Source organism: Protomyctophum bolini (genome assembly GCF_963924005.1).
Source record: "Protomyctophum bolini genome assembly, chromosome: 13".
Lineage (NCBI taxonomy): Eukaryota > Metazoa > Chordata > Actinopteri > Myctophiformes > Myctophidae > Protomyctophum > Protomyctophum bolini.
This window is the reverse complement of record NC_137874.1, coordinates 28984365-29008722: the sequence shown is the minus strand read 5'-3', so window position 1 is coordinate 29008722 and position 24358 is coordinate 28984365. Positions and strand designations below refer to the sequence as shown.

Below are 24358 nucleotides of genomic sequence, written 5' to 3'. Positions count from 1 at the left end.
TAACCCGGTCGATACCAAACTTTGCACACACACTCCCTAGATGCCAACAATGAACCTCTGCCCCAAACTTTCCAGAATGGCCTGTTATAGCGCCAACAGGACTTTTGTAAAACACATTTTTTGTTATTACTCCTCCAGATTTTGTCCAACAATCCCGCAAATCGTTACACAGCATCTCTATAGTCATGTGCTCAAGACCGATCTGACTGATATTTCATATTCCATCCTAATTGGCTAACATTGGCTTTCAAAGATTGCAGGATTGGCTCGTTTTTAACAAAAAGCCTCAAATCATGAACGCAGCATGCAATTTACGTGAAATATTTCACGCACTTTCCCACTAGGCTGAGGAATATATCCCACCCTTTTCACATTGGCCTGTTATAGCGCCACCAACAGGGGGATTTTTGACATTTTTCCAATTGCCATCAAAGGCGTAAGAGTCAGACTAAGAACAAATGGCACCCTTTTCACATTGGTCTATTATAGCGCCACCAGGAGGCCACAACCTGACCTGGCCTGGTGGAGACCTGTGCCCAGAGGGGCACTTTTTCTAGTTTTACCCTGAGATAGTAAAAGTAAATGTATTGTAAATAAAGTCCTACTGCATACCTACAGTAGTATAGGATAGGACAGAACAGCCAGTGATAGAGAGAGAGAGAATAGATAGAGAAAAGGAAATGGTCCCCAGACACTCTTAACTTAGGGTCCGGGGACCTGCAGGGGTCCTTGGGGGTGTCTCCAGATAAATGATTGATACCAAATGGGCCGTTATGTGTCTGTAACTCCTAGAGTGTACAAATGGACCACGCAAGAGTCTATTGTTCAATTTATACACGCTCAGAGGATTTGAGTGGAGATTAGGTCGCAGAGATAAAAACAACAAAAAAAATCTATCAAATCCATGGCCTAATGCATTTCAAATTTGCGGTCCTTAAAATTAGAACGTTTGAGAATCACTGCTCTATACACAGCAAACGTGTTGTTTCAGCTCTGACCTATAATTGTCAATTTTTACACTAAAACTAACACAATTAATTTTATTTTATTAATAGTTTTAATGCGTAAGCTGTGTTTATACGTACATGGGGCCTTTGGCATGGAATAATGAGATGGGCTTTTAAACATGCTTCCTGGCAGTGAGGCTGCCAACATCTATCTCTGGATGCCGTAAATGACATAGCTTTGCCTGTTTATCTATGTGAAACAATTGGATAGCCACATCCCGCCATTGGACATCCCCTCCACAGCCTCTCAAGGACACACCCCGCCCCCCATCAATCACTTGGAAGGTTCAAAAAGTGAGTCATTGGGGACCTTAGAGTCGAGAAAAGAAGCAAAAAAAATGCTCTGCATGCAAGATGCCTTCTCCAGTGTCTGACCTTAGGGTTTTCTTGTACCTTGCAGACCACTGTGATACGTTCTGGTGCAATTCTATCAGCATTTTCTTTTTTCTCTCTACCGCCTTCATTTCAAAGTTGCTGAAAACAACACATTGAATTCTGAAGATGAAGTATTTTCTTTTCCACAGCGTGCTATCTCTCTCCACCCCATCCCACTTCCCTGCCCGAGCGTATATAAACTATAATGTATGTACACACCTCATTTGACTCAAACAGAAAATCTAAGAAAAGGCAAAAGGGGAGGGGAGAAGTGAAAAGCGCCCACCTCGAGCACTTTTCCCCCCTGCATTCCCTCTGCAATAAATCATTGGCTGTTCTCTCTCTTCATCAGGCTAGAGATCACTTGTACATGCCTCAACATCCATCCTGCCATTGTGACAACAGATTCCTGTTTTGCGCTGAATAGGCATTACTCGCTGTGTGTGTGTGTGTGTGTGTGTGTGTGTGAGGGAGGCTGGTTGAATTACGGCGAAATGTGTTATCAGCCCTCATGCAAAGCAGACCACTGGCATGTGCTGAAGACATATGCCAAAGGCGTTGACTGATCTCCAGATAACCATTGTCATGAATCATTGCTGGTGTCCAGCATGCTTTAATCAATGTGTACCAAGGACAAAATCACAGTATGGGGATTGAGTTGTAGAGATTGTGTACAATTGACGTATGTCATTTTTTCTTTTTTATTTGATTGATTATCTCAAAAACTATTGTTTAAAAGTTTCACAGTATGACTTTAAGTCAGAGGGGGGATGGGATTAGTATTAGTGCGTGCGTGCGTGCGTGCGTGGGGGGGTGCGTGCGTGTGTGCATGCGTCCATCCGTCCGTCCGTTACCAGCTAATCTCCGGCCCCATCCATGCCAAACTGTGCACACACTCCCTGGATGCCGAAGACAAACCTCTGCCTCAAATATTCCACAACAGCCTGTTATAATGCCACCATGAGGCCGATAACACCATTTCCCATATTCTATCCTGATGGCTAAGATTGGCTTCCAAAGCTCGCATGATTGGTCAGTTTCGAACAAATCACAAACACAGTATGCAATTTCTGTGAAATTATACACGCACATTTCCACTATAGGCAGAGTACTACATGCCACTTAATCTTTGCCAAATCAGCCTCTATAGTAGGCCAATTCATGTTTTTACCTATAACTGCAACAATCTATCAAAGATGGTCTATTTATGAAGATGAGCGAACTTCATTGGAGCCACTATAGGCGAAATGGTACACAAAGCCTACAAATGATCTCCTAAATAAAGTAGGCGTGGTTTGCTTCTCCCCGACCCCCACCCCCCCACCACTCTCCCAGGCTGACATCAACACTGACAACGTCAGAGCATTGAGAGCATATGGCAAATGTCATGATTCCCATTCCCCAAATCAGCCCCCTTCAACCAAGAGTCTAAGACAGTTATGGGAAATTATATTATTAAGCATTGGAACACACATTTTATTTCACTTTTAATATGTTATAATATTCACATATTGTCATCTTAAATATGGGGCCAGATAGCCCCCTATGTGTTGTCTGTCAAATTGCAGATGGACAGAGAGAGGCTTCCGGACTCATCTCAAATCTCACGATAGTTTATTGCTGGGATAAAGAAATGTTATTAACAAAGTAGATTTTCTCCTGATTTGTTTCGCTAAAAGAAGCCATACTATGAATATCTTGTAAATATTGTGTGCCTTGTGATGATTGGGTCCAGTATTTAGTTCAGTGACCATGGAGTTAAGGAATGGTTCAGAAGTCGTGTTCACGTTCACTCTCCCATTGGAAATGAATAGACTCCAACATTCTTCCCGTCTCCTAATAATGTTACCGCCCACCTCACGCAGATACAGAAAGTAATGCAATGTTGGCCCCTCTTGCTATTGGCCTCTTGGAATCTATGTAGAACTTTGTATGCACACTCCCTAGAGACTATGGCAAAACATTTTCCCTGCATTTTCCACATCTTCCCGTTATATCACCACGATGAGGCCGATTCCTGCGAAAAACATTTGTTTATATTCGTCACACAGATTTCATCCAAATCTCACGCAAATCGGCAAATTGGATTTCTCAGATTCTACACTGATTGGCTAAGATTGCCTTCCAAAGTTTTCAGGAGTGGCCCGTTTTGTACAAAGTGCAGTGCAGTGAAACTGTGCACGGCACACATATTCCCACTAGGCTGAGAAAGCAATGCCACTTGGTGGCGCTATAACAGGCCAAGTCACGTCTTTACATGCACCGATCTGCATAAAACTTTGTATGCACAAAACAAAACGTTGTATACATACTCCCTACAGCCCAAGGAAAAACATCTGGCCTGTATTTTTCAATTCTACCTTTTCGAGCGCCACCAGGAGGCCCATTTGTGCAACACTCTTTTTTATATTAGTCCTTTAGATTTTATCCAAATATCAATCCTGGTGGAGACCTGTGCCCCGAGGGGCACTTCTTCTAGTTTCCCCTCTTACACCAAAATGTACAAAAGAAATGTACGTTGGCAAATAGGCACAATTGTCTGTGACATTTTATACACTACAAAAATTGCAGGGGACAGCGCTACAACTCACTTTCCTGTTTGGTACATATGATGAGTGTCTATTCCACACACATTGTGATCTCGCTGCATTTCATGGCTCCTACTGTATCTAAAGCTTTGCCATTACAAATGAGATCAAGTTGCAGCTGGGACTCATCGGGGCTCAATGGGGAAAAGAGATCAGTTAAAAAATATAAAAATAAACATACACTGCAGTGGTGCACGGCGGACAGGTTGCCGGTAACCATACTCAGAGGCGCGAACTGCCACTGAGCCGAGTCATGCTGGTAAACCGAGCGTGCAGCTTCCAGACCAGGTGGGAACAGTTACGGCTGAATACCGCACACAACGAGAGGTGGCTCTGAAATCTCAGCTTCATTCTGACCTGGGAAAGAGGATGTTTATTGTTTTCTGTGGCACTTTTAGCTTTTTGTTTTTCAGTTGAAATTTAAAGTATGACATTTTTGTTGAGCAACACTTGTCTGTGAGAAAGCTATGCTGTGAAGGATGTGCCCCTGTATAAAAGGAGTGACAGCAAATGGGAATGAGTGTCGCATCATTGCTTTTTCCTCCGTGGCAAAACAGAGAAAATGTGTTCCGTGGTAATTGGTTATTCTAAGCGTAGAACAAAAAATATCAATGAAGAAGATGGGATAATGTTACAATATTTCCTGCTTTTGTCATCGGTCTCAGAACATGGTGACTTGTTCCATGTGTTCATTCGGTAAACACCCTCCAAACATTCTGCCATAAACCTCCACTGATGCTTTGCAAAGTACCGTAGAAGATTGTTTACCCGGCTGTGAACAGACATGCTCCCTCTATGGGAAATGTTAACACAGGGGAGAAACTGTACATGTGCGTACTGTATGCATGGAAAACCCCAAGTGATAATTTAACTCTGATAGTGTAAAAAATTGACCTGTAAATTACGGGTTTTGGAGTGTGATACAAATTGTGTAATCTATATTAAAACAAAAAGCCTATAAACCAAGGCATCGAGGGTCCTCCTGTCATGTGAGCCCTTTCCCTCTTTTCTCGTACTATTCTTCACACGTGACTGTGAACAGATGGACAACATCTTTACAGGATATTTTACACAGTGCTGAATTCTGAGTGTTTATTTAACTCTGAGTGTGTACAAATGTAATAAAATATTTGGTTACATTTTTACATTATCATATTTAAATGAACAGTAGTGGTATTGAATAAGGCAGAGCAACCATGCAGCACATAATGCTTAAGATAACAACTTGAGTACCTCACGTTTTTAAGTGTACCAGCTGTGATTATTCATCTTAATATCAAGTTTAGTGTTTTTGTATATGATCCATGGAGCTTAAATACTAACATACAGTTTGGTCGAAGCCTTGAAATACAACACCCCTAAATATCCGTAGGGTATTATTATTAGTAAAATCCTCAGTGTTGATATAATTCTGAGATTGTAGAAATGGATACATTTTTACACTCTCCCAGTAACACTGAGGATTTTACTGTATACATACTGTATAGTTGTTTGCATACAAGCCCCCCAGGAACAACAAAAGCACCTGGCTTTTGCAAGATTTATAAGCTGCGTTCTTCTATCAATGACTTCCAAACATGAATTAAAGTGTCCCTTGAGAGGAGCTGACCTGCATCTCACTGCGCTTTCCAACTTGGCCATTCAAGCGAAGTGGTCGAAAGTGATTAGTCAACATTTCTGCCCATACGGTACAGTAAGAACATTCTTGCTCAACCCCCCGGTGAAAACAGCCCAACTCAGTTCTCCTAAGGGACCTGCGATTGTGTGTGAATAAAGTAGCTGCCAAGCATATTTTCAGTATATCAGTGTTTGCATCTCGTGCTCTGTCCTCAACAGAATGTTAGTGGCAAATGTGGGTCAGGCTTTTTTATCTTCTTCTTTCTTTAATTGTTCTAAATTATTTTCACAGATCAGTTTTTTGTCTACATAAATCAAATCAATAGAATGTGTCCCATTTAGTTGTTGTTAGGGTACTGTATTTGCCAAGTACATTTTTGCCTCTGCCTCTGCAGAGGCACATTACCACAATTATTTTGAGCAAAACATTTGAGACTTTGGTCATTTTGTGCAAACCACAACAGAAAATAGGGGATAGCCTAAAAGCCTAATTATACTTTGTTGTACTTATAAATGAACAGTGTGCACAGTTCAGTGAGGGAGCTCTAGCTGGCAGCCCATTGGTCGGTTTCAGCTCCACGCTCCCATTTTCAACGTCACTAAGGGGATGTCCCATTCAAGGCAGGAGGTCTGACTGTCCTCTTCCTTGCTGTTCATTGCCACTTTCCAGGTTGTATTATGCCGCTGCATCCAATAGTACCCTGCTTAGTGCTTACCCTCCACAACCTGTATGGATCTACTTGGTTACAATTTACAATTTAGGCATTTAGCAGACGCTCTTAATCCAGAGCACACACAATTCACACCGCTATAGAGGCCCTCACTTCTAGTAGCCTGACAGAGTCAGAACAATATTTACTTGAAGTGAATGGCTGCTGTCTGAAGCTGGAGACAGAGACAGTATAGATGGCCCGGTCCGGCCTAGCGGTCCGGGCACCTAGGCTGCTAATCCAGCCTGCCAGCGTGTCACGGGTTCGACTCCTGATCCTGACGACCTTTGCTCCGTGTCCCCCCCCCCTCTCTCTCTCTCCCTGTGTCCTGTCTACCTTATCTATCAATAAAGGCAACAAATCCCCCAAAAAAGATAAAAAGAGAGAGACAGTAGAGATGCGCGGATGCCGGATGGGTTACCCTAATCCGTGTGTACACGTACATTAACCAGCCGTCATCCAACCTCATTAATTATATCATCCTATTAATAGATCCGCACCGACCGTACCGCAGGGATGCACATGGGATTCTATGGATACATATGTACACCGTGCAGAAACAGATCACTTCACCTTTGTCAGTTTTACTTACCTACAGTATAATTACCAACATCACAGTCACTGTCCTATAGCCTGTTGGTTTTCATAGCCAAAATTAATGTTTCAATTGGGATATTGGTACAGTACATTAAAGGAGCATTCAGTGATTTGGGTGATTTGGAAACCCCCCCCCCCCCCGGTAACGAGATGTGCACATGCACGCACTACAGTGGGGGGGACACGCGACAGGCCAACAGCACACACAGCAAGGCCTGCCCCCGCTCGATCATGATTGGCGGAAGACCCCTCTCTATCCTGATTGGGCCACTTAGCCAAAAACGAAAATATTTGAATACAGATTGCGGCCCCTAGATTTGTCACAGAGACTAAATCTTTTGGGGGAGTGTTTTACCCATTGCTGCTGTCTGAATACCAAAAAAGGTCATATAGCAGCTTTAAATACCATGATGAGAGCTTAACATTTGCAACTTTGCATGAAGAATTCTCTTAGGCTATTTGTAAGAATTTGTCTGTGTGGTCTCACTGGAATCAATGTAGGCATATCACTAAAAGTTGGCATCCGTGGATTGTTATGTCTGCTTGTCCTTAGATTGTTGTTTTGCCCCTGTTTGTCTCTGTGTCTGAGTGCGCAGTTAATCTCTCAAAACATTGGACAACTTTTTGTGGATGCAAAATCGACACTTCACCACCAATGAACTACAGTTATGCACAGAATCTATTGGCTTCTGAAGTTAGTTGGGGTGGGGCTACATTGAATTAACCCCCTCTATTAGACTGAAACTCCAAATGCATTTTCACCCATAGGGGCTTCTACAAATCTCATAGAATCATTATTTTGCCCCCCAGCTTCCTCAGGGCCCGATGGCTGCAACCCACGACTTACACAGCCTTGAGTATACAGGCAAAGCCTAGCATAGATACGCTTTGTGGAGCGCCCCTTTCTAATCTATTAATGTACCTACAGTGCTGTTGACATCTAACCAATTTAGACCCAGAGTAGCATTACTGAGCCTCTAGGACCAGAACTGAAAACAAGTGAGTCTTTATGTACAGTAAACATTTTGTTCACAACTACAAGCTGTACCTAAAGTCACAGACACAAAAAGTACTTACCTCAGTCATTTGGAAAAGTAATTTATCAACTACATTAAACAATGCAGGGGCAGTCCCCCTGGTGACCGCTGTGGTCAGCGGTAGTGCATGTATGAACACAAATGACCTGTGCACAGCATCATTTTCTGTTAAGCAGCTTTATGAGACAGTTTCCAATTGCAGCTGTATTTGATTCTGCAATCTGCAGTGTACTTGTTCAGCTGATCAAAATATAGTGATGAATTAATCAATTAAGAGGTTCAGTTATCATTTTGACATATTTTGTTGCGCATCGGGTTAGCAGCTCAGCAATAAGGACACGTTACACTGCAACGATCAGAACAGAAAATGGCGAAGTGCCGTTGCGTCCTCATTTTTTATTTTGCGTTTACACTGAGACGCAACAGTGATTTAAAATGCTGTAGTGTGCGCAAGGAATCTTGGGAAAGCTTGCCTCCAAGTTGCCTTCAGGAGAGATACACGCCCCAGAGCCGAAGGAGGTGTCTACCTTTTAATGTCTAGGGTCATTGATGCATAGAACTACTCCCATCCTACTTCCTATCACATGGCTGTTTGTTTATACTGTATCTGCACGTGGTGTGAGCCAACATGAGCCATGAGCCGTTTCCCCCATATTGCATGTTTACACAGAGACGCGAGGTGGAGCGTTTTCAAAGATTTCCTCTCTAGAAGGGGGTTTCACTTTCTTGTGGTTTCAACCCCCGAAAAGACTGTTGCCGTCTAAACGGAATTTTGACGTTTTCTGTATAGACCGGGGTCTAATAAGACACATTCACAGTATGTGTGAAATGTTACCCGCTGTGCTTTGTTAATGGAGGAAGCTGAGATCATAAAACCCATTTCAGTGATGATGACAGCTACAGTTAACATGCGTCCTACAGAAGGACGAATCTGTGATGGAGGTGACAGCTAAGCTGAGCTCTCTCATCTCTTTTGTTACTTGACTGCAATTTTGCCTTTGTTTCAACTACTTCCATATGAAGCCATTACATCAAATTCATTCTAATATGACCTTACCGTAAAGGAAACATCACGTCTACCTTTCTCCTTACCGTAGCTCTGCTGTTCCTTTACATAGGCTTATCTCTTTCACAATCACTCTTAAGATCACAGGAATCTTGTCCTAGATTCTCTGAACCCTTGTACTCCTTGCTTTTGGTTGCTTGTTGTAGGAATTGAGGCTCATTGTAAGGTTGAAGTTTTGCATGTATGGTACCCTGTATAACGGTGTCAGCTAAATGTCTAAATTGTAAATGTCATTAATTATGCTCGGTAGAACGCTGGGAAACGCTGCATGCTTGTGGCCCATGATTCCAGCTTCCCGTGCACAAATCAATAACGGTGCCAGACACGGAGGCTGTGGCAGATTCATCTCCTCCTCCCCTCTTCGCCCAGCCAGCAGTCCAGACGCAGCCCACCATGGCTTGAGACCTCCAGCACCAATAATAAACAGTCAGTCGGGAGACAAACAAATTATCTAACGCAAAGTCTCAAGCAGAAGCATTTTGTGCTGTACACAAAATGTATCTTTCAACAGACGGCTATTAACGTTTACAATCAACAATCACAAATACTTTGTTGCTAGTTACGGGGTTCATGCTAAAGACGAGCTTGCCAGAAAAAGGGCAACTATATTCATAATATAATTAGGGGAGAAACAATAAATCAATCAAGCTTCAGAAATGTTATACCGGACAAATTGGTTCACAGATGTACCATGGAACTATTTCTAATATAACATTTCAACAAAAAATGTGAATGTTCTTCTTATTTCCATATTATAAAATGTTTGTGGATCATGATGCACCTCCCCATATATTCCCTGCCCATTTCTGTCAAAACGAAAATTTCCGCCATTTAGCCTTTTCTTCACAACCCTTTTTGCTGCTACTCCCATTTGTCCAGACATCACAAACATCGGGACACGTTATCTCTGCACAGTTAGGCATTCAAATATGCAGATACACAAAACTTATGTGTAGGGTTGTCCCGAACCGATCACATGACATTTTGCACTCACATACCCACTGACTAGGCAGAGAAACAAACGCCACTTAATATTGTTTGTAAATCAGCCTCATGGTGGCGCTATTACAGGCCGATTTGTGTTTTACCTATAACTGCACTGATCTGCGTGAATGTTTTTAAGTGGTGCAACCACTTCTACATCCAGCTTTGTCCGTGTACCTGTGTACCTGTGTACGTGTGTGTATGAGCACGAGTATGTTACATATTTATAGCAGTAGGGGGCGCCAGAAACAGAGAGAGGGGTAGTGCTGTGTCTCTAATGAGAGAGAGAGAGAGAGAGAAAGTTGCACCACTTGGTTCACACAGGTGTGATTTTTTTTTTCCACTGAGCAAGTAGCCTTTATACACCAGCTGCTGCCCTAATGTTCTAGGGCTCTAAAATTCTGTTTTATAAATAAATGGTGCATTGGGAAAGGAACCTTCACAACCCATAGAGCCAGGAGAACCTTTTGAGGGGCACCAGCCCCTCCTATGCCCAGCTTTGTGTGTTTGTGTGTACCCCATAGCCATGATTTGATTGGCGGAGCACAGAATGTGAGGATACATATAGTGAGGACAGAAAAGTGAGGACACCCAAAGTGATTGGCGGGAATGTGATGTATGATGATACATGTGATAAGACCGTCCCTCATGAAATGTAGACGACAAGATCGATACCGTAGTCATACTGACGGCCTAGCCTGATTGGCTGCCACACACACTGCCTAAGCCAATGGGAGTGTAGTGTACAGTATTATGATTGCCTGCCTTCTAAGCTATGCCACACGCACCGCAAAAGGGCTGATTTCCGCACTCCGCACCGCAGTGAGCAAGCTGTACGACCGCAGTGGCAGCCTGGAAACAGCTGCTAATGTTATGAGCTGGACAGCAGGAAAGAGACAACAAAACACAGTCATTGAACCACTCACAGAACATCGGAAACGAACGCAAACAACGGCCGCGGGGTTGTGACACAGAAACATACACGTTACTAAAATAATAACAATACTAATATGGGTGGGGGGGCACAACACAACAGAGACAGCGCTTCTTTCACCTGACAAATATTACTATGTAATCATTTCTTGTTTTTACTAAACAGTGAGCAGGACACCACAACCTACCGGTATATGCATTGGTAAAGCATTATGTTTGTTGATGCTGATCCTCTCTGTGAAAGAGGGTGGGTGATAAATCCAATCACTGTCTATAACCAGTCCTGCTCACCCACAGGCTGCCGCTGAAAGCTGCCGTTTGGCTCAGATATGCTAGCCATTTCAGTCATATATAGGCCATTCAGCATGCATTTCCATGTCAATTGGATGTCTATAGTCCTACCTTGTTTCTCAACCAAGCAGCACTCAATGGCAACACAAGTCACGATATTGAAGAATCTAGATTGTACAGTATTCTTGGGCCACAATAGTCACTATTGTACAGTATAGTGTTGGTTGGAGTGCCCATGTCTGGATCTACCACACACAAAGCTACTGTTTTAATGCAATTACATCCATTATCGAGCACTGGTCACTGCCACTTAATAATCACTACAATAATTACTCTAAACATAATAAACAGTTTAGTCACTGGTAAATCTATGTCAAATATAGTCAGGTAAAAAGCAAAATATGCCGTTGTGTTTTAACTGAGGTGCCACTGTTTCTAACCATATAGCTATCCATTTCTGTGGTACTTTGCTTAATCATATTCAACAGTCCACAAGGGTGATTTGAATTCTGCTTAGTACATGTTCTCTCTCTCTCTCTCTCTCTCTCTCTCTCTCTCTCTCTCTCGTAGTTCAACACATCCAAGGGCTATTTGTTAAGACGTTAAAGCCAAAGCCAATAATCCACACAAACAGGGAGCAAAAAGGGGAAGACACGGGAAGACTCCCCATTAGCAACATAGGCTAATGGCAAGTCTTTCTTTAATCTAATTTAAACCATGCTAAAGTGTGTGCTACAAGTAACAGGAAAAAGTTTAAGCTGTTTACGCAACGAAAACATACCAATACGAATATAGAACGAACAATCACAATACTGATGTTAGGCTGGTTGGGTATACATTATGTGACTGAAGATGTGCTAAAGGCGGCCAATCGGGGTCTGCTGACCATCTGAGTTCCATTTTGGCTCAGAGATCAATGGTGAGGAGGAGAGGGGCTGTGGGTGAGGAGGAGAGGGGCTGTGGGTGAGGAGGAGAGGGGCTGTGGGTGAGGAGGAGAGGGGCTGTGGTGAGGAGGAGAGGGGCTGTGGGTGAGGAGGAGAGGGGCTGTGGGTGAGGAGGAGAGGGGCTGTGGTGAGGAGGAGAGGGGCTGTGGGTGAGGAGGAGAGGGGCTGTGGGTGAGGAGGAGAGGGGCTGTGAGTGAGGAGGAGAGGGGCTGTGGGTGAGGAGGAGAGGGGCTGTGGTGAGGAGGAGAGGGGCTGTGGGTGAGGAGGAGAGGGGCTGTGGTGAGGAGGAGAGGGGCTGTGGGTGAGGAGCAGAGGGGCTGTGGGTGAGGAGCAGAGGGGCTGTGGGTGAGGAGGAGAGGGGCTGTGGTCTGAATGGGTGAGGAGGAGAGGGGCTGTGGTCTGAATGAAGTGGCTGCAGGCTGGGCCTTTCGTCTGGATCTACACAGTCAAATCCCAAGTGTGAATTTAACTCCGTTTGAAAACTCACCGCTTCCGACTACCTCACCACCTGGCACCTACAGTAGCACTGATATGATATGATATATGATAAAGTACTTTATTGTCAGTTCACACTGAAATTCGTCTTGCAACCCAGCAGCCAAGTATGCAGAACACATATACACACATTTGACATAACACAAAGAACAAGACAATTTACTAAAGACATGAAGACAAGAGCAATATCCACCACTTAGATTACCCTGTGGCTACTACACTCCTCCTTCCTTCTATCCCTTCAGACTACCTCACCATGCATCCTTCAATTCCTTCTTGTCGCCTAATTTTTGAGGGGAGCTAGCCCCTCCTATAAACGGCTATAGTGAAGATTCTGTCTTAATGGAGAATTCCATACTAGAAGGCTTTCTTACCTTTATTTGTAGTTGTTACGTCCCCACCAAAGGATTTTCCCTTTATTGTCAATGCGTTTACTAAACAAACTTTGAACTAAAGACATACATTAAACCTGTGTATAGGAGGGGCTAGCACCCCTCAAAAATCACACCTGTGTGAAGTGAGGGGCGCTCTTATCATCATACATCATCATGGATCATCTCATACTGGCCAATCAGAATGCCTGTTGTCTATGATTGGTTATCTGATTTGATCGTTTACATATGACGTACATTTTCCCTTCAATGTCAATGGCGTTTAATGTTTTGATGTTTAATTTACGTCATATTTAGGGGAATTTTGACCTAATTTCGCCGTTCATTGTCAATGGCAAATATTGTGGGGACAAGATTTAGCGGACAGTAGTAGGAGCAAAAACAGCCAATCTTGTTTGTAGATTGGCCTTTTCACAATATTATCTGGGGAACCAAGTCAAACTGTATGTAATGCCTCAATTCCTGAGACCCCCCATCTCCAGTTCATCTTATCTGGGTGGGGGGTCTCCAGTTCAAATATGGAGTGAAAAGGTTGAGAAACCACTGGTCTAGACCACTGTTTGTCTGTTTCTTAACGTTGGTTCCGGGGATCACCACTCACCAGGGGTCCCCTTAAAGGTCTGTAACTTGGAGGATACTGCACATATAGATTACATAAATTGGGGATATTATAATTTTATTTAGTTTTGGGTTTTATTTATTTTTTTGGGGGGGGTCCAATGGGGATCTGTGGCCTCATGCATATCAAACTGGGAGTCCTTGACATGAAAAAGGTTGAGAATCACTGGTCTGGATGTCTTTAAAAGGGACAGTCTTTGCGTCTGTTTGTGTGTTGGGGGATAATCTCATAAACTGCTGATCAGCGCCACATTTCTCATGCACACTGCCAGTAGGCCACATAAGTATCTCTCATTTGCACTGCATGGCTTTGAAAGAGGTATCCTTCTATAAGAGGGTCTGTGTGTCTGTCCAGAGCTACCGTAATCTCGGAAATCACTGGACTGATCAGCACCACATTTCTTGTGTGAACTTTCACTAAGCTCACATATAGAATCTATATTCATTAATTGTTCACAATACTTGAAAATATACTTTGAAATATGTCATATGTCTTGAGTTGACAGATTACATCACAGGCTGGCCACCTTCAATCTAATGTTGCGTTCACACGGGGCAGATTTAACGATGCAGTCTACCATTCATTGTCAATGGAAGCCAGCGACCTGGCATTGTAAAGGATGCATGTAGCTGCTCCAAATCAACTCACAACGTGTCTTTGCATCGTTTCACCTGCCCGTGTGAATAAGATCCACACTGGCAAATTCTGCAGGTTGAACCACTTAAACGCTATACATGACCAAAAAAATCACACCCTTGTGAAGTGAGGGGCGTTAATATATTAAAGTCTAACTTATGTTGATTAGGTGATGTAATGGTAATGTGAAACAAATGGTGCCAACACAAACATTAAATTCTCTTTATTGTTAATGGCATTTAATGTTTGTGTTAGGGACAAGATTATGTAAATTTTACCTTCATTGTCAATGGCGTTTTTAAAACAAACATTGAACTAAAAACAAACATTAAACCTGTATATAGGAATAAATATATACAGTATTTTGAAGATCTTCACTGATATGAACATAGGATAACAAAGTAAAGCTAGATTGAATTGGTTATACTCTTTTGTGAGGAATTTCAAGTAGTAGGAGCAGAGTGCATGAATCTCAGCACAAAGGACAGTCTGTAGAAATAAATCCCCAGAGTGAAGACAGTAACAGACAGTTTTCCGAACAAAGATAAGTAGGATGTAGATCCAGGGTACCCTTGTAAATGAAGACAGCAGTGAATGTGTCTATGGATGTACAGAGCAGCAGGCCAGCCAACCCCAGCACACAGTACAAGATACAATGGCGCGTGAGTGAGTGCTTTACAATTAGTAATGAATCTCAATGCCCCGTGATGAAGTGTATTGATTGTATGGAGACAGTGAGAGGATGCATATAAACATGAAACATCACTGTAATCAAGCACTGGCAAGTAAAAAAGAAAGGGTTTTATTTCCATTTGTGTGGCGAAATATGTTGTTTAAGCGTTACTTTAAACCCTATACTTTGTTGAGCAAATTTTAAGTTGATCGGTCGTCCATTTCTTGAGATACGCAAAGAACAGATACTTACAAATGCATGCATGCACGCACACACACACTCACGTGCACGCACACATGCAGAATCGCAGGTCTGGACAGCTGGATCTAAATAAATGCTTATATGAACATATTGGTCGGATCAGTGGTGCTATATAGACTTCACACCCGGCAACACACGCAATGAGTCAATTGTTTGGACCGTTTTCAAGGTACACACGTGCACGCATGGCACACAGATATTTGCGTAATTTATACTGTAGCTATATAGTATACCTTGTTATGCGTATTTATTGCTTAAATGTGGCGACGGAATGTGATTTGACATCAAACACAACATCCCTGGCTCAATTGCGGTTACCATCACTTCTCGCTACAATTGCTTTCCGGTCTCTTCACTCTTTAGAAAACGCAAAGTCACAAACGCAAAACAAAAACGCAAAACATGCTGGTGTTATAGCTAAGACTGTTCAGGTGTCACAATCATAACCTTTCTGAGTATTCTAATTTAAGGAATTTACATGTACCTGAACAATAATGCAAAGAAAGCCCAAAACCAAAAAAAAAGAAAAAAGAAACATGACACAATTCAATGGCAATGGATTATTCGCCCACGTAGCGCCCATGGAAATGGACCCTCAGTAGCTGTCAATTCAGCCTACAAACATTTGTCAGTGCCGGTTCATCTGTCCCAGAGCCTATAGCACCACCAAATTAAAACCCTCTTTGTTCACTTTGTGGAGTTGAAGGTCGTCAGCAGTTGTGTCAGAACAGAAGCAGCTGACTGATGTTGTGATGGACTACACAGCTCTCTGGCCTGAGGGATAGAAAGGCTGCTGCTGCTGCTCTCTGCTTGGGAAACCCACACTGAGACTTGCATGCCGGTGTCATGCACTGAAAATAGCAGATCTACAAGCTCATGCTCCGGTGTCCATGGTGTCCCCAATTTGATTTTACTGCAGTTTGATGTAGTATGGTAAGGGCTATGGGTAAATCGTTTATGGCTAAGGTTAGGGAAAAGGGAAATGGAAAGGTGTGTGTGTGTGTGTGTGTGTGTGTGTGTGTGTGTGTGTGTGTGTGTGTGTGTGTGTGTGTGTGTGTGTGTGTGTGTGTGTGTGTGTGTGTGTGTGTGTGTGTGTGTGTGTGTGTGTGTGTGTGTGTGTGTGTGTGTGTGTGTGTGTGTGTGTGTGTGTGTGTGTGTGTGTGTGTGTGTGTGTGTGTGTGTGTGTGTGTGTGTGTGTGTGTGTGTGTGTGTGTGTGTGTGTGTGTGTGTGTGTGTGTGTGTGTGTGTGTGTGTGTGTGTGTGTGTGTGTGTGTGTGTGTGTGTGTGTGTGTGTGTGTCGCGTGCGCGAGCGATCGTTCATTTCACACGTGTGTGTGCGCAAGTACACGTGTGTGTGTGCGCACATGAGTGTGTTAGGTTAGGTGGGTTTTCATGTTTTGGAGGTGTTTTATGGTGCTTCATGAAGAGTAGAAACAAATACAGTAGGTGGTTGGCTGTAATCTTATATTCCAGTAGGAGGAGGATATAAGACACCAACACAGAACATTGCCCAAGGTCATTAGGTGTTGACATATGACATCATCACCAAGTGACCTTAAACATACTATGCCCCAAACCATCCACGCTAGGCAGTGGGTAGTGGCCTATGTAAATCTGTACAGAGAAATTAACCACTTGTACCCTCTGTACTGGACATGAGTTGCCTCTGCACTTTTTCCATATATACGCCAAATCTCATCTCCAAAAATAGATGACCCACAAGCTCACAACGCAACGTTTCACGTTGTGAGCTTGGAAGATCTGGTATTTTTAGAGATCAGCTCAATATGGCTGCCACCCTTACAGCTGCTGCCAATATTAGATACAGTATAATTGTTTTTCACGGGTCCAGGATGAAAATGACATCCTGCGTTATTATGACTGTGAAAGCATGCAAAACATTTATATTAAGGACGGTTTAAATAGTATACCGGTAGTTAAATGGCTATATCTGTGATACAAATGATCAATTATGGTAGGCTATTTTATTGAAAATAGCACATAATCACTTTGATTCAAATTCAACAATCAACTGGTTTGGAGAAGATATTCAACAGTGTACTGTATATATGTGTGCCCTACTTCTGGAGAAGCAGCCATCTTGGATATGTGAATAGATGCATAGTAATGACATGGTGCTGTAACAGTCACTTCAAAGCCATTCCCTAGATTTTGCCACTGGCTAACTCTTCAACAGATTTCATAGAAATGACAAGTAAATATCATTGCATTAAAAAAAGAAAACCTTGACTTGTAAATAGCCTTGATACACAGTAAACGACACAGTAATTCAACACTAAAAGTGTAAGAATGGACCCTTTTAAGATTCAATCCGGAGCTTATTTTAATTACTGAAGCATTGTTTTAACTAATCCGTATGGCAGAGTACTGTATGTTAATACAATACAACTAGCATATCGGTAGTTAAAGGTGGTCTCCTTACTCTTCCATTGAGACATTCTGACCCTGGTTTGAGATAGGACACTTTACTGCCTGAATCTCATAAGCACAATATCTCTCCCAAAGAAGGGAGAGTGGCTGAAATTTGGAGGCCTGGTGGAGGCCTGGTGGAGGCCCAGGTATGGCATGAAACTTGAAGCTTGCAGCTTTAATGGCCCATTCTGGAGTGTTAATTCAACTGTGAAATTGTGAACATTTTTCAGTAGTTAAATGATCGCTACGGATTGACACTCAAGCTCCGGGATCAGATATAATTTGCACGTACCTCCAAAATCAGGCCTGAGACGGATGTCGTACCCCTTCAGTAGCTTGTCCACAGTGGACTTGGCCAAGGACATTCCTGTGTTCCCAGAAGAGGAGCTGAGGAGAGAGAAACCATGAGTGTACCAAAGGTTTAGGGCAGTGATTCTGAATCTTTTTCATTCCAAGGTCCCCACAGTTTGATTATGCATGAGTCCAATAATTCTCAAACATTTCCATGATCCACGACTTACGTATTAGACCCTCATTTGAGGTGGAGGGAAATAATAGTGAAATTAATCTGGTTCCCCATTTTGCTGGGGACCGCCATGGAACTCCCTCACAGAGGGATCCCAGGATCCCACTTTGAGAACCACTGCTTTTTGATCACTAACCCCTATCAAATGTTTATCTCTGAGACAGCAATCTATACTATTGAATCCTCAGTGTTAATTTAACTATGAGAATGCACAAATGGAACAAAATGAATTCGTACACTCTGAGTTACAGATCCGTAAGGGTCCATTTGGTTCCGAACGATCGATCATTTAGCTGACGACCCCGGAACCCCCTCAAAGACCCCTGAACCACTGTGGTTTAGCGTGGTTAACATGACAAGAATATATAACTGGATAATACTATACAGAAAATGCAGTTTACATTGATCATCGCCACTGAATATCTGCAAATAGCCGATTCAGCTTGATACAGTAACAGTCGCTAAGAAAGAATAAGTAATTGCCAACTGCCCCGACTGATTTAAGTGTCAACTAGAGTATGTTGGCACTTGGCACTGGCAGTGACATGCTGTGTTTTTCCTACCAAGACCCATGTCACTGTATGCTATGCTATGAACCAAGTTGGTCAGCATGAGTGCTTTTCACACTTTTTATACCAAAGGCCCACAAGCAGGTCAAGTCAAAAATCTCAAGGCACACAATGACACATGCCTTGAGAATATAGCCACACTCAACGCATCACACTACGCCATGTTGTGAGCTTGTAGATCTGCTATTTATGCTATTTTTTTAAATTGGGAAATGAGAGAGCACAAAGCACTGGAATATAGTATGCCTTGGCACATTGTTTGGGAATCACTGGTGACTGGTCTATACTTTATGATGATACCTCTCACAAGTAACTTTATAATGGAAAGGTACCAGTATTTGAGAGATGGATCAAGGAACCTAGTTGGTCCCTAAAGTAAGAGTGAATTTTTTTTTGACAGACTGAAATCATTTAACAATCAAAACCCTCACCGGTATAATACTTTAGGAGCAGTATACAGTATGTGTCCATTTGGGGGGTCTGGGGACCCCCAGGGGTCCTTGAGGGGATTCCAGGGGGTCCTCAGCAAAATGACTTACCGTAATAGCATCCAAATCGGTTCAACCATTTTATCCCTACAGGTATATTACATAGACCTATACATTAACCCTATATTACATAGCTGGCTATTCAAAATTCACAGTTTTTCGAAAAGAGCTGATCTACAAGCTCACAACACATTGTGATAAAACACATGGTCTTGGGTTCTCTACAAAGCCAGATGGGATTCTGCAGCCAAATACATATACAGTAAGAGTAGTAATGTACAGTATAGGCATGGCTACCATGACTGACACACCTGCAACCTGGATCACGTGTCCAAGCCTGTGCAGCTCACCAGCTGAGGTGTGTGTGTGTGTGTGTGTGTGTGTGTGTGTGTGTGTGTGTGTGTGTGTGTGTGTGTGTGTGTGTGTGTGTGTGTGTGTGTGTGTGTGTGTGTGTGTGTGTGTGTGTGTGTGTGTGTGTGACATGTGCATGTGCATATAAGACAAGATATGTGTACAATATATGGCAAGTATTTTGGGCTGGGGGTTGAGAGAACAGGAAATCACTAAATTGTGTGCTTGTGTGTGCATGTGCATAGAACATGTTGTCGGGGGAGCATGAGGGGGTTGAGATAAGAGGAGGTCAGTTAAAATCGTGTGTGTGCGGCGTGCACGCATGCGTGCACGCGTGGTTGGGGGGGGGGGGTGTAGTGAGTGTTGGAGAACTTCAAATCATTCCCTCAGGTAGAGAGAAACTCTCAGCTCTGGATAAATCAGGGACATTGCATGGTTCAGTTCTCATGTTGTGCAGATGTTCAGTTTGTTCACCCTGAAAGCAGAGGACTTGTGGGGTTTGTGAACAGAGGACAATTCTTATACACACCTGTACTGCACTGACCACATGTTGTAACATTATGTATTCCAGTGGTTCTCAAAAAGTTCAATTTCAAGGACCCCCATAACTCTGAGACCTGTAAGGGTCCATTTGGTTCCATTTGGAGTTGCAGACGTGTATAAGGGTCCATTTGGTTCCATTTGGAGTTACAGACCTCAGACCTGTATAAGGGTCTATTTGGAATCTAAGGAACCCAGAGGGTCCCGGACCCCACTTTGAGAATCACTGGTGTATATATTCCATATAGTTCATGATTGGGGTGTAGAGGCCAACTGCAATCAAAATTCCAAAATGTCAAAATGGATGACAGGAGATCTGAGGGAATCACTAACAACTGTAACTCAAATCCTCCTGAGGTTGATGTAAAAACAAACTGATCTTTGGGTAGCCTATATTATGTGCTACAGCTGATGTTCATGTCCTACAGGTACTAAGCCAACAACTAAAAGACAACAACAATAATAATAATAATAATAATAATAATATGGAAGTGGAGCCTCTACATGGTAAATTGACCTATAATTATTGCACAAATTATTAAATTAATAATTTTACAGCATGTAGCAACCTCACTTAAATCTTTCATTTGAAATTGAATTAGCCTATTATTTCTGATAGTGTTGGTGGATAGTTATAGTTCATAGGTTTGTCAAGTTGATTCTGTGATTTGTGACTATATAGTTATTCATGTTTGCTAAAACAATAAATAAAAAAGAAAAATAAAAAAATAAAGAAAATGTGAAAGGCCAAGACCTCTGGACGCTTAATTCATCTGGCTGATTGCCATAGCGTAACCTATTGATCGTAGGCTGATTGATCAAATTATTTCACCTAATCATCGACTAAGCCTTGTAGACTAAATGGGCTGTAATTCCAACGGAGATTAGGCAGAAACTCGCCCTGTGCGTTGTAAATGACCATTTTGATTTGATACCGGGAGTTGGCTATATCCATGTTTCACAAAGGCTGGATGTCGTGCACGCGAAAGGTTTTACGCTCGCGCGCGCCTGACAGAATCGTATTATAGAGAGCATAATATCCCTTATAAGTGGGCCTGTGTACCAGTTAATACGATTGACACTTGACAGCATATTCCTACATTTTGTTGAATGGCTATTTCACGTTCACTAATTGGTTAATCAAAGTGCTCTTACCTTTGAACAAAGCAAACGAAGGACAAAGCCGCCAAAGCAGAGAAAATTCCACATAATTTGTCTTCTTGACGACCCAACATCTCCACAAATCCTAATATGGTTTCAATAATCCAACCGCCAGTGGTCCTCCCAAAACGTATAACGTAAAATTGGCAATCAAAATTAATTGCCTTTAAAAAAAAATATCGAATAAACTAGCCTACATCTACGCATGCAATGACTTCATTAAAATACTCGTTTAAACCTCTTAATTGGCCCCCGCTGTTTTTCCCAAGCTATGGAAATCCGTGCAGGTCACAGAGCCCCTCGACCAACAGCAGCAGATCAGACATCTTGCTCGAAAACAGCCTACACGATACTTTTAAAAGTGATGATCAAGTAGTCTTCCGTTAAAAAAAGAAAGTCTGGCACAAATGACACCCGTTGGATGTTCGGCAGCGACGTCTTGGCGTTTTAAATTGGGAGATGGAATTTCCCTGTCCAAATCTGCAGAAGAGGCATGGTTCCAGAGATGCTGTGCAGGCGCGACACTATATATTTCACGAATTCAACAATTTGTTTCGGGCTGTAAACGTTATTGTTGCGCATGGAGCGGTGGATTCTTTTCCAAATAAAAAAAAGAAAAGAAAAATTAAACCTTCATTCCCCCTTTCGTTTGCTGCCGCTGATGATGTAGATCAGCGCAAAGTCACCGAGGGGAAAATGCACATTGAAAAAAGCACTGTGCTTAATATCTGATGCAGACGTCAGAGAGCAGGCTCTATCACTCCTCTGGTGAGAAATTAGATAGCGAGAAATATGGACGCCTCGTAGTAGGCTATAGGCTACGCAGGCTATAGCCTATCACAACATTAGACTGTCCAAAGTCCAAACCTGTGTAAAGCTATATTGGAAAGTCCAGCCAGCTGCCTTCCCATGCGCTGTCCAGCGTTTAAATGGCGATTGGGCGCCTTATGGTCCGCGCATCTTCTCCTACACTAAACAAATGACAATTGAACAGTTGAAAGTGCTCCATGATGAAGAAACCTTGTCGTTCCCATATTTACCATTTTTTCCTGTTTTCTCTCTGTCTTTTTTGGTCGAAATGATAATTTGCCCGGCCGGGGGAGGAGGGGGACACCTAAGGTGAATTCTTTAGCGACAGCCTAACCATTGCCTGTCTTCTTTCTCGCCCATTAGAATGCTGTGAGTGTGTCGGTGGTTGGGTTCCGTGCATTTCTTCCACTTTGCCACGTTTTTTGAGAGAACACGCGCGCGCGGACACATAAACACAGTCTCACATGCGCGCGCAAATCGTTTGGTGACTTTGAAACTAAACTGTTTTTTGCGCTTGAAACTTTACCTAAAACATACTTAATATCCAACATGTGTGCAAATGGATATTGTGCACGAATCAAACAAGCTTGTATTTTCATATAGAGGACTAGAGGAGGCTTTCTTTGGGGATCTCTGTGCTGTCCAGTTGCCTAGCAACCCAGCGAGCACCGATGCAGTTGTGATGTTTCGAAGTCTATGCGCAAAGGCTCATTTAACCACTTGAACCCCAGCATCCATATTCTGAGGTGGGGGGGGGGGGGGGTTGCGGGGGGCATTGGCAGATTGGAAAATCGAAGAGCTTGTTCATCGGCTTTTGTGTGTGTGTGTGTGTGTGTGTGTGTGCGGGGGGGATCAGTCCGTGATTTGACCCCCCCAAAATAATCATATTTGAACTTACACGCACTTCGAATTGTAGGAGTTGAGGCATTTCCTTGTAACTCTGTTCCACAGATATTGTGAAAATATTGCTGCTATAGGCCTACGTTATTTATTTTATGTTTGACCCTATGCCCAGCTTTGTCTGTTTGTTCCCATCCGGTCACTCTACCCCTGAGCCACTGCCGGCCCATGCAGTGACATCAACCTCAACCTTATAGCTATATCGATATCAACCTTAAGCTAATTATCTGGGGACCCCAAAATCATCTGAGGACCCCCCCTGGGGTCCGACCCACAGGTTGAGAACCAATGGTGTAACAGGGAAAAGTGGTCCAAGTAGAGCCTTGTGCCAACTCGGGCCAAGGAGAGATGTTGCTGTCATTATATGCTGTGGTGTATAGGTCATGACTCATGAGCAGATAGCCTATGAACTTTGTGCTGCACTACTACATTTATATACCAAAAACATCACACCTGTGTAAAGTGAGGGGCGCTCTTATCATCTCCACCGACCTCCTTCACATGCCCTAGTTCTTTCACGTCACTAAGATAAGGCATTACACAATGCCCCACTACCACTTCTCGGTCATGTTATACCGACTCAAATAATATTAACGAGAATTATATACATAGCCGATTTGCTCAGACGCATATGACGTAAATTCTCCTTTCAGTGTCAAAGGCGTTTAATTTGTGTTGGCACAAAATGCCGATTCTCTCAGACACATATGATATGAATTCTCCTTTCATTGTCAATGGCACGAGTTATGACAAAAAGCTGTATATAGGAGGGGCTAGCGCCCCCCAAAAAGACAATTTGGCAAAAATGTGGTAGTTTCAGGGAAAGCAACCCTGCTTTTATCATCATCATCATCATCATCATCATCATCATCGTCGTCGTCAGGACCCGAGGCACTAGGCGAATATAACTCACATAATCAATATTTTAAAGGGGACATCACAGAATGCCAGCATTGACATATGTTAGAGCTATAGCCCTCTAGTTTACACTACAACATTTGTTGCTGAAGACTCCCTCCACTCTCACAGTATACAGATGAAGGGGCAGGAGAAATTCTGGATGTCATTCCAGAAAGTAGACACTCCCTGAGCACTGAGCATTCTTCAAGCGTGCTCTTTAAAATCCTCTGGTAGCCACACACCTGCTGCAAACAAACAGATAGACACAAGCTCCTTATGTTTGGTAGTAAAAAGAGTGAAATAAACAACTTATAATGTAAAAAGGCAAGTAAATCACTGTACTTTATTTAGAAAAGTTTAAAACCGCCAACATGTTTCGACTCACAGGAGTCTTCAACAGGGCAGGTAACTAATCTGCACATCGGGAGAAATTAGGGGTTCAGAGTCTTGCTCAA

General features: G+C 42.8%; 1 protein-coding gene across 1 annotated transcript in view; it reads right to left on the bottom strand.

Moving 5' to 3' along the window:
- Positions 1-21367, bottom strand: part of gabrb4 (gamma-aminobutyric acid type A receptor subunit beta4) — a gene marked incomplete at both ends in the record, with an annotated part of 64787 nt that extends 43420 nt beyond the window's left edge. Inside the window, 2 exons of the mRNA XM_080779638.1 lie at positions 17951-18045; positions 21288-21367. Of these exons, the coding sequence (XP_080635764.1) occupies positions 17951-18045; positions 21288-21367 (175 nt within the window). The remainder of the gene's footprint in view (positions 1-17950; positions 18046-21287) is intronic.
- Between the last annotated feature and the right edge of the window lie 2991 nt (positions 21368-24358).